The sequence below is a fragment of the Notamacropus eugenii genome, chromosome 6 (assembly GCF_028372415.1).
Source record: "Notamacropus eugenii isolate mMacEug1 chromosome 6, mMacEug1.pri_v2, whole genome shotgun sequence".
NCBI lineage: Eukaryota > Metazoa > Chordata > Mammalia > Diprotodontia > Macropodidae > Notamacropus > Notamacropus eugenii.
In genome coordinates, this window is record NC_092877.1 from 338,273,063 (window position 1) to 338,284,869 (window position 11,807).

Sequence of the window (11,807 nt, forward strand, 5' to 3'; positions counted from 1 at the left end):
AAAGGCTGGATTTTAACCTGAATCCAGCTTCAGGACACCATCAACAATGCCACCATGCTGATGACGTTTTGTTGGTAAAAATAAATGATGAGATATATATACATAATTATATACATTATACATATGTGTATATACATATACACGTACATATGTATATATACTCATGTGTGTGTATACTTGTATATGTATATTGGATGTATACACATATGGTATGTATATTATATGTATACACATACATATATAATATACATGCATATATATGTATGTGTATGTATATGTATATAAATAACCTTTAAGTTATTGGAACCTATCAGTGACAAGAGGCAGCATCGTCTAGTGTAGAGGTGGGGAACCTGTAACTTCAAGGACAGATGGAGCCTTTTAGGTCCTTGGGTGTGGCCTTTTGACCAAGTCCAAATTTTACAGAACAAATCCTTTTATCAAAAAGATTTGTTCTATTTGTTTTGATTCGGTCAAAGGGCCACACTTGAGGTCCTAGAGGGCCACATGTGGCCTTGAAGCCACAGGTTCCTCACCCCTGTTCTAGCAGATAGAGGACTGGCCTTGGAATCTAGAAGACATGGGTTCAAGGCTTGTCTCTCAAGTACCTAATCTCTCAGTGGCCTAGCCTAAAGCAAGAGGAAGAAAATTGCTCTAGGCAAAAGAATTAAGACAACCACAGAGAATTTGCCCATCTGAATGAATCAGCAAATGGAATTTCAGTAAGAAATTCTCAATAGTAATAATGAAATCTTGGTTACAACAATCACGTCAAATTGACCAGACCACTTTGGGGTCTGCACAAGATTGTGTTAGAGAATTCTTTGGTGGAGAATTCATGCCATTTATGGAAAGGATAGCCATAACTGTAAACAGAATTGCCATGGCAAGCTATTTTTCAAATCGTAAGATTTTGCTTACAGCTTTCAAATGCCAGCTGACTATAAGTTTCTTAAAGGCAGGGAAGGTGTCACTTTTCAACTTTGTGTCCATAAAACCTAACTTAGTATAATGTACACAGTAGGCATTTAATAAAGTGTTTGTTGAATGAATGTCTTCATTATCTACTCCCTCACATAGGGACTATCTGACTGACAGAAACTTGTGGACTAGGTGCAAAAGACCTGTTGGCATTGTGTCCTGGAACTTGAGTATCTTCTCCATCCAGCTGGCAATAGGTTCCGCTCAGTTGGCAATCTGTGTGATTCAAGTGGTAAATGGCCTCCTTGGAACAGTATTTGGGCAGTGGAAACTTGAAGATTTTTGTTAGGTAAGTTCATTGTTTCTCCCGCTTTTCATCTCACCCCCTTATCATAGAAATCAACTCAAGAGAGGAAAGGATTGTTTGGAAAATAGAGCTCCATAGACTTACTTATCCACACAGCAGAGAACTTGTTCAGGAGCAGAGGGTCCAGTCAGCCTGAATGTCCATAGCTCATCACAACCATAACTCTTTGGTTGAATCCAAGAAACAACAGATTGACTCTTGGTGCAGCATTAAGATCGTTTGTCCTCACCTCTCCAGTTCTCTGAGTTCATATTGACGAAGTGTGGTGAATGTCTATCTACACAAAGCAAGTCGCTTCCAAGGACACAGAACATCATTGTTTGGCCCCCAAAATAATTTTATCTATTTCCCAAACAGATCTAGAGAGTATAAGGTAAGATGAAGAATCTTACCTAATTACCTTTTTTTGAGGGATTTTCTAGGATTTTTTTTCTCACTACCATAGAGTATGCCACTTCAAAAGCTCTTTCTTAGTATAAGAGAACCAGACTCCAAAGTGGAGGACAAAACGCCTACAATATTGAGTCTTTGTCACATAAACAACGCTGTTAAAAAAAAACTCAACTACTGAATGTAGAAATGGTCTAATTACTTATTTAAGTTATTTTTCAGCTAAAACATATTATATAAGAAATCTGTTAAAATCACATCCCACTTTCCAACAAACCAAATATGAAATAGTCAAAAAGGCTAAAAATATACATCAAGCTTATGGTGACATATGGTGAGAGATGGAAATTTTTGTACCAATTAGGGTTGGTCCAATTGGATTTTTTTTTTAATAATTATCAATAGGCAGACTGCCTGTAGGTTTGAGTATTTCTCTAATCTTTCATTGCCTTCACTGGATAATGGCTTCTGGTAGGCAATCAGTATATCAGAAACTTAGAACATTCTTAAAATTCTGACTCAAGCTCCATAAACAATGATGCCAGGCAGATAATAAGGATTATTGATTTTATTTTCCTTCTTTGGGTGGAAATTTTGCTAGATTTGTCTCAGGTAAGTTTTTCCTCAACCACAAGACTGACTACCAATGCTATTGAGATCGAAATGAAAGTATTTCAGAAATTAATGTTTCAGAAAGTGTTCAGAAATATGAGAGTCCTGGGTTGATGTGTCCTTTATATAGTTACAAAAATTCCATCTCCATTTAGTTCCATTTTATGAGTGTTACCATAATAGCCAAGCATCTTATTATTCTGACATCCTAAAGACCAATGAAAAGCATGTAAGTATGGTGAATTAAAGGACAGCTTTAGAGTCAAAAAGATTAGTGTGTGAGGCCATACTTGTTGTGTGACCTTGGGAAAAATGGTTTAAGCTGTCAAAACTTTTAAAAATTACAAAAATACAAAAGAATCACTAATCTACACTGGCAGAAAGGATTTCCATGCAGGAAAATCTTCACACTGAAAAAAAAAAAAGACTCAAAGAACAAAAATGACAAAGCCTAAATCAGAGCAATCAGATTGCCCCAAATTTCTTGATGCCCAAATATTTGAGGGTCAAGAAAAACAAATGGAATAAACTCACAGTGATTAATTCATGGAGAACCAGTGAATGATCAAGCAAATGTGTCTTCCTTTAACAGAATCAAAGTGCAAGGACAGAAGTTTCAACTCAAGTCTAAGAAAAAAACTGGTCCCATTTCCTAGGCCATCTCTGTGTCACTAACCAATCTCTTTTCTTTTTTCTTCATCCTGCTTCCTTAGTGAACCAATTCAGTTCTACACTGTCCTCTTCTCTTGGATCCTTGGCCCCCTTATCTTGCCAATTTTGCCCTGCTAAACCTTGACCTTGGATCACTCCCACCATCCACCCACTGCCTTGGATCACTCCCACTTCCACCCACTGCCTTTTTTCCTACATATGAACTGCTGAATGAAAATGTAGGAAAATCACACAACCATTACATACATACATACATGCATGCATACATACATACATACATACATACATATATATATATATATATATATATATATTACAGAGTTGACTGAGCCCTCACTGCTGCTAGGCAATCCTACTATTCCACTCTTATCAACTCACTATTCCACTCTCTGCAGCAGCAATCTGAAACCTTTTCATCCCTCCTCAAACTTCCCATAGCTCCCCCTCCTGACATCCATCAGCTGAAATCCTTACTTCATATTTTACATAAAGAGTTGAAGACATTTGCCATGAACTCCCTCTCTTCTCCTCTTTCTCATCTATCACTCAAGTGCCTTCAAGTCTCTCCTCTTTCACTCCTGTTGCACATAATTGGATGGTCCTACTCTTTACCAAGACTAACCCCTCTAGCTGTACAAGAATTCCTGTTCCACCTCATATTTGTCTCCTCTACCATGCCCATTCTGTCATTTATTTTCAATCTCTTCCCAGGTAGTGACTCCTTCTGTAGTGACTGCAAATAAGCTCATGTCTCCCTCATCCTGAAAAAACCCTCACTTGGTCGGTCCATTCCTACTATCATCCTATATGTCTTCTGCCCTTTGTAGCTAAACTCCTCCAGAAGTCCTTTTATAATAGGTACTTCCATTTTCTCTCTTCTCATTCTCTTATAATCCTTTATACTTTGATGTCCAATCTTATCATTCCACTGAAACCTTAGTTGCCAAATCCAGGGCCTTTTTTTTTTTATTCCTCATCCACCTTGGCCATTCTACAGACTTTGACACTGGTCATTCTCTCCTCCTTGATACTGTCTGAAATCTAGGTTTTTTGAAGCCCACTCTCTCCTGGTTTCCATCTTACCTATTGCATCCTGGGCCATCTCCAGTCAAACTGATGAATATCTGATCACTGGACCCAGATGGCACAGGAGGAGAAAGTGAAGTTGGTGATTTTGCACAGCCTTCCCTCACTCAAAACAAAGTCAAGTGCAGGTCATGTCATCATTTCTCTGATGTCATGGTCTTCTTTGAAAATAAAGGACGAACACAGACAGACTCTCCTGATTTTCATCTTACCTCTCTAACCACTCCTCAGTCTCTAGATCATGCCCTGTAACTGTAGGTGTCACACCCTCAGAGTTCTGTCCTGACCTTTCATTTCCCTCTATACTATTTCACTTAGTGATCTCATCAACTCTCATGGATTTAATTATTATTTCTATGCTAATGATTATGAAATCTACTTATTCTACCCCAAACTCTCTGCTGACCTCCAATCTCATATCTCCAACTGTCTTTCAGACATCTCAAACTGGATGTTCAGTCTTAAATTCAACATGGCCAAAATCGAACTCATGCTCTTTCCCCCTAAACACTCCCCACTCCCACCTTTTTTACTACTGTAAAGGGCAGCAACATCCTCCCCAGATTCATAAGCTAGGAGTCATCCTGGACTCCCCACTGTCTTTCACCCCCTACATATATTCAATCTGTTGCCAAGGCCTGTGGATTTCGCCTTTGCAACATGTCTACAACAGGCCTCCTTCTCTCCTGTGATAGTGCTAGGACTTAATTCTGCTGTAGGCTCTCATTACCTCACACTTGGATCATTGCAATAGATGACTAATGGGTCTGCCTACCAACATCTCTTCCCCACCCCAATCTATTCTCCATTCAGTAACTAAAGTGTTTTTCCTATCGCACAGGTCTGATCACATCATCCTCCCCACCCCATTACTAAATTAACTCCAATGGCTTCCTGCCACCTTTAGTACCAAATAGCAAAATCTTCTTTTTGGAATTCAAAGTCCTTCATAACCTAGCCCCCTCTTACCTTTCTAGTTTTCTTATATCTTATTCCTTGCCACATACTCTTATATTCATTGACACAAGCCTCCTGGCTCTTCCACAAACAAGACACACCATCCTTCCACTCCAGGAGTTTCTCTGACATTCTTCCATGCCTAGAATATTCTCCCTTCTCATCTCTTCTTACTGGCTCCCCTGGCTTCCTTTGAGTCCCAACTAAAATCTCATCTTCTACAGTAAACATTTCCCAATCTCTACTAATTCTAGTTCTTTCCCTCTCTTAATTATTTCCTGTTTATCCTATATAAAGCTTATTTATACAGTTTTTGTTTGTTAGCTCTTTCAGTAGACTCTGTGTCCCTTGAAGGCAAGAACTGTTTTTTTCCTCTTTTTGCACATGGTAGGCACTTCAGAAATGCCTATTGATCATGCCTTGGGAGTGGAAGGAAGAAATCCAAAAATTGTAAATTCTTTTCTGATTTAATTAAGAATGGTACAGCATACTAACATGTTATCCTTTTCTCATATCCAGGGTAAGTAATCTTCTTAAAGCTCATGCAAAGCCTTTTGTCATTCTTGACTACCCTAACAGAAGAGCCATCATCTTTGGAAGGTTCCAAAGGATCCCCTGGCCATTTCCTGAGAAGGAGTTAATACAAGGCAACTTTGCTGATCTCTTGGCCAAGCAACAGCTCATGAAATTCTATGTTGGAAAATTCATTCAAATAAATACAAAATCAGGAAAGTCAGTTCATTCTTGAATAGTAATCAAAGGATGTGAATGACTTTCAAAAAATTGTAATCAAACACCATATGACAGTGTGCTCCAAATAACTAATAACAGTAATGGAAATTAAAATAACTGTACATTCTTCCCATACCTTGAAAATTAGCAAACACGACAAAAATAATAATGGTCAATGTTCAGGGTACAAGAAAGACATATAAACTGATATAGTTGGTAGAGCTGAGAAGTGGTCCAACTCTTTTGGAGTCTGGACCAATAATTTGAAGTTATGTGAGAATAGTAACTGGACGATTTTTGCCCTTTGGCCCACTATTGGGCATCTATCTTAAGGGAATCAAAGAGAAAAAGTAAGGTCCAATATTTACCAAAGTATTCATAGCATCACTTTGGGTGATAGAACTGGAAACAAGGTAGATGTATGGTAACAAAGTCTACTGTTTGAGGAAAGGCTGAATAATTTATAGCATATGAATGTATTAGAATATGCAGATACAATCAATCCATCAATAAGCATCTATCCTATGTCAGTTATTTTGCTAGCCACTAGAGATAAAAATACAATGAATCAAATAATCCCTACCCTTAGGGAATTTATGTTTTAAAAGAGAAGGCAACAAGTGTATATGAAGATGTGAGTGAACTAAGTATAAAGAGAATAAATACAAATCAGTATAGAAATGCCTGGTAGTTTTGAAGAGAGGGCACTAAGAGTTGGGGGGATCAGGAGAAACTCCAAATAGAAGGCGATAGTAATGCAGTGTGAGAAGCATGAAGAATTCAGAGAAACATGGGAGACAACAAGAAATAAACAGAAACGAAGCAACCATGACTATAAAGATGTAAATGAAAACACTAAAAATACTCCTGAGCTATTAATTTGCTAGTAAGTTCTAGAAAACCTGAATGTGTTGACAGGAGAATGAACATTTTCCTTGTAATGTTGTCAATATTACATTACAGCGTTGAGCATCTGACTCAAAGCTAACTTAAATGTGAGTTGTGCCTACCTACTAGGGCCTTCCCTGAAAGAGCTGAGAAATCTGTTATCACCAGCAAGTTTAATGGTTTTGCTAGGCACTCTAGTTCTGGGATCATAGCACCAGGGGATCACAGATTTAGAGCCAGGAGGGAGATCATCTTGTCTGTCCTCCCCACACCCATTTTACAGATGAGGAAATGATGTCCCAAAGAAGGTAAACAACTTGCCTGGGGGAAACACCAAGTGGTAGTAAATCTAGTGCTCTCTCTGTACTGTTTGTTTATCAAATGATAATATTAAACCCCACAATGGTCCCAGGAGGACCTCACTATTATATCAAGCAAAGAAGTATTTATCCTTACTCACTTTTTCCTTTATATTGGCTCCCTATCAATGATAAAACCTCCCCCCCAAAAAAAATTCACAGCAACTCCCTTTTCCATAGTATTTCTTAAAGACTTATGGTAGTAGAAAGCACGCTCAAATGGGAATTGATCTGTGTTCTGATCACAGCTTTTGCAACTGCTATACACCCTTGAACAAATCATTTCTCAGCTTAATTTTTTTTTCACTTTATAAAAGGATTGTAATAGATGTCACTTCTCTTTCTGTTCTCACCTTCTGTGACTATGACATGAAACCTTGAAATAAGTTATTAGTATCCCCAATCCCATTCATATGATTTACATCAAGGAATTCTAATCAGTTATTAAGCTGGGATTTCTCTAACCTCCTGCTGAACTTACAGTGTATAGGCTTCATTTATTCCTCAGCAAGCCCTAGTGTGTCTTGTTGTTCTTTCTCATGCAGAGGTGCCCAAACAGCAGCAGGCAAACTTCTGAGAGTATCCTGAACCAGATTAAAATATAATTGGGAAATGTTTGGCAAAATTTATATACATATAATATATCTGTGTGCATGTGCTAACAGCAGCAAGTAATCAGCAGAATTCCTGAACCAGATTAAAATATAATTGGGAAATGATCAACAAAATTAATATATATATGTTTCTGTGTATGTGTATATGTATATATATGCATATATATACATATACACAGCATTATTAACTTGGGGGTTTCTACATCAATATGCAGCCTGTGGGGATCTAGTTTTAAGTTTAACGTCTATGTATACACCCAGTCACCCCAAATAGAGTCTAAGTCCTTTGAGGACAGAGATTATATCTTGTACCTGATCACGTAGCCCAGTGTTCTACACATTTCAATAAAAGGTTGCTGTTAATGCTGATAAGCCTTCTTCCCCTCAACAGATTATGCTTGTTCAAGTATTTGATGACCCCCAGCTATGTGAAATTCCATCTGTGTGTCCAGTATGGAAGGACGACTCAGTATTTTAAAGTTCTCAGGTCTTTACCAGAATGGGAGAAATGTCAGTAGTCCAACCGTGCTTTAACCAGGGACCTCTAAGACCGAAAACACACTTTCCGCCAGAGTTCCTTCAGCACTCTTTTATAGACAGCTCCTAATTCTGTTATTTACACTTTAATTTAGCTGGGTAAACTCACACATGTTGTTTTTCTTAACTTTGGCCTCTATTTCTTCACCTAAATAGGCTTCTCTATGATTTCTATCCATGGCTTCAAGTTCCAGCCTTTTGGATCAAAGTGAATAGGAATAAAATTACATCTATATAGTGTTTTACGGTTTGCAAGGTGTTATACAGATGTTGAATCTAATTTGGTTTCCATAGGACAAATACCTGAATCCTGCTCAACTCCTCAAATACCTGAACACTGCTATCATGGGGGGAAATGGTAGGATTTTCTGGGTACAGATACTGGAGTGTTTTCCATTTCCACCTCCTTTTACAGATGAGGAAACTGAGGCAAATGGGGTTAAGTGACTTTCCCAGGGTCACACATCTCATATCTGAGGCAAGATTTGAACTCAGGAAAATTTCTCTTCCTGACTCCTGTCTTGGAGCTCCATGCACTGTAGTGCCACCTAGCGGCCCTTGGAGTTAAGGGAACTAGGACCAAATACTGATACTGCAACTAGCTACATATGTGACCTTAGGGAAGCAACCTCTTGGGGCTTACAGCTTCCTCTTTATAATGCATGGATTGAACTAAACGATTTTTAAGGTTTATTTTCCTTCTAAATTGTATAGCTCAATGAGTCAGAGTCAATAAACATTTATTAAGTGCGTTCTTTGTCTCAGATACTGTGCTACGGGTTAGGAATACTTCCTGTTCTCAAGAACCTTACAATCTAACAGAAGCCAACACATAAAAGGCTAGAAATGGTGTGAGGGAGGTGCCTAATGTAGCAAGGGAGTGCATGAGGAAGACCAGAAACTAAAGTGAGAAGATGTGTTATGGAGCTGATTTCATCTTGCAGTATGATTTTTTTTGGCAATCATGAAGTCCAGGAAACCAGTCAGGCGGGAAGTAAGGCAAGAGCCATGGGTTCCCTTCTCAAATGAAGGATCTGGGAGTCACCATTCCCACACTCTCCAATCAAAGGGAGCCTTGAGTCTCCTTTAGTCTAAATAACTATCTCCAATCATATGTCTGTTGTGTGATCCTGGGTTATTTAGTTCACTGAGCCTGTTTTCTCATTTAAAATGGATAAAAATGCCTACTTTGACAAGGTATGCAAAGTGTTTTGTAAATTTTAAAACTCTATGATGAATGTGAACTCTTATTAAACTAAGGAGATCAAACTTGTCCACGTTCTTCCTAAAACATGGTCCCAGACCTGAGAATTGGAGTGGAGGTCTGACCAGATTGTGACCTTGGACTCAATGACCTCCAAGACCCTTTCCATCTTTAAAATTCCATTTTGCCTCCATATGCTTTGTGAACCAAGTTAAGCATATTTCCTTTTCTTTTTTTGGGTATATTCAACAGCTTCCAATTTCAGATATTATTTTGCCTTATGAAATGTTTTTCAAGTCACAGAATCTTTGGGAATCTAGAAGTCCTTATGTTCATACTCTTGCCCTTAACTTCATTTCATATATCAGCAAACTAAAGCATAGGTTCATCAAGGAGGCAGCCTCTTCAGTAGAGAGAATAGTGAAATGGAGAGCTTACACTAGCAACTCTGCCACAAGGGGCAAATCCCTCCAAACATACTTGGAGGAAGGAGCTTTTGAAGGCTTCCATTGATGAAGATGGAGAACTCAAGATACAAGGATCCTTGCAGGAGGAAAGAACCTTTTTTGAAAAGACAGAGTAATGGGAGTTAGGAGCATTGGAAGGGATCTCAGTAGCCATTTAGTGTCATTCCTATCCTAAGGAAATCTTCACTATAACATACCCTAAAAGTGATTAGCCAGCATTCACTTGATCTCCAGTATAGGGGAAACCTACCACCTCTCAAGGCGACTCATGACACTTTTGGACAGCAATAACAGTAAGGACAATTCTGTCCTCAATTTTTTCTCTTTGTGGTTTTCAAACATTTCTCCTGGTCCTGTCCTTTGGGGACAAACACATTATGAAGCTGTTGCTAAGAGATTGGTGCCAGCAGCCAAACCAGGAACTCACTTGGGGTTTGACTGCTGTTGGAGAAAAGTAGCTTCCTATTTTCAATTTCCCATTGCTTAGGTGCTAAGCTCAGTTACCTGGGAAAGGACAATATGAGTTGTTAGCACCTGGTAAATGTTGACACCCTAGGGCAAATCTTCATTTGCCCAATCCTTGTTACAGCTCTATTAGACACCCTGAATTTGAATCCCTGCCCAGCTACTTACTAGCTTCTTGACCATATTAGTCAAATCTACTCTGGCCTTACTTTCCCTGTGTAAAATGACACAAGGGAAGTGTCACTTACATGCTCAGATCTCTTCAGCTCTAATATTTCATGGTTCATGAAGTGGAGACTGTCACTCACTCACTACTTAGGGGCACATCAAAGTTTAGAACTCAGGTCTTTTGCTCCCAACCCAAGGCTTCTTCCAACAAAAGAGGATGCCCTCCCATGGATTCTATAACAATTCTTTTATTTCTCTTTGACCTTCCCACACCTAATGTCTAGTCCATCCCTCTAAGGAAAAAGGTTAAAAAATGTGTTCCTTCAGAGACAATCTATTTATAAGATCAAGAAAGCAAGATGACTCCCCCAAAATGGCTTCTCTTTGTACACGTTGACATTTCTTCTGATGAGAGCTAGGAAGTGTCCATGAGAAAAAGTGACAGGGATGTTAACTGATTTGTTTTTCCTCTTTTCCTTGATGGAATGCAGAATTCTAGAGAAGAGCAAGGAGAGATCAGATTTTCTTAAATGAGCAGTGCAAAAAGAGAAGAAAACAATAGAATGGGAAAGAAAAGAGATCTTTTCCAAAAAATTAGAGATACCAAGGGAACATTTCATGCAAAAAATGAGCATGATAAAAGACAGAAATGTTAGGGACTTAGCAGAAGTAGGTTCAGAAGAGGTAACAAGAATACACAGAAGAAATATACAAGAAAGATCTTAATATCACCAATAACCATGATGGTGTGATTATTGATTTAGAGCCAGACATCCTGGAGAATGAAGTCAAGGAAGCATTGGTAACAATAAAGGCTAGTGGAGGTGATGGAATTCCAGCAGGCTAAGAAGCAACAGTTAGAACTGAACACAAAACAGTTGATTGGCTTAAGAATGGAAAAGGAGCATGATAATGCTGTATGTCACCTTATTTATTTAACATATGTTGAGTACATCACCTGACATTCCAGGCTGTATTAAGGTTGCTGGAAAAAATGGCAATCTCAGACACGTAGATGATACCACTCTGTAGCAAAAGGTGAAGAATTAAGAAGTCTCTTGATGAGGGTGAAAGAGGAGAATATAAAAGTTGGCTTGAAGCTTAGCATAAAAAAGCTAAGGTCCTGGCAACTGGTTATATTACTTCCAAGCAAACTGAGGTTTTATATATAGATAGATATATGTGTGAGTAGGTAAGTGTATATGCATGTGTGTATGTAGGTAAATCTACCTGTCACTGCAGACAGCTATTACAGTCATGAAATAACTAAGATATGTGCTCCTTAGAAGCTACAACAAATCTGGATAGCTTACTTAAAAAGAAGAGATATCAACTTGCATCCAAGAGGTCCAAATAGTTAAAATTGTG

General features: G+C 38.4%; 1 protein-coding gene across 7 annotated transcripts in view; it reads left to right on the forward strand.

Annotated features, from left to right (window-relative positions):
- Positions 1-11,807, forward strand: part of LOC140510017 (transmembrane 4 L6 family member 4-like) — a 61,809-nt gene that overhangs the window by 43,781 nt on the left and 6,221 nt on the right. For 5 of the 7 annotated variants that reach the window (XM_072618276.1, XM_072618271.1, XM_072618278.1 and 2 more), the window contains exons 6-7: positions 1,081-1,270; positions 5,525-5,804. In XM_072618276.1, coding sequence (XP_072474377.1) covers positions 1,081-1,270 — 190 coding nt within the window. In that variant the 3' untranslated portion in view covers positions 5,525-5,804. Of the gene's footprint in view, positions 1-1,080; positions 1,271-5,524; positions 5,805-11,807 lie in introns of those variants that run through there. The other 2 variants (XM_072618274.1, XM_072618275.1) reach the window with 2 other exon arrangements.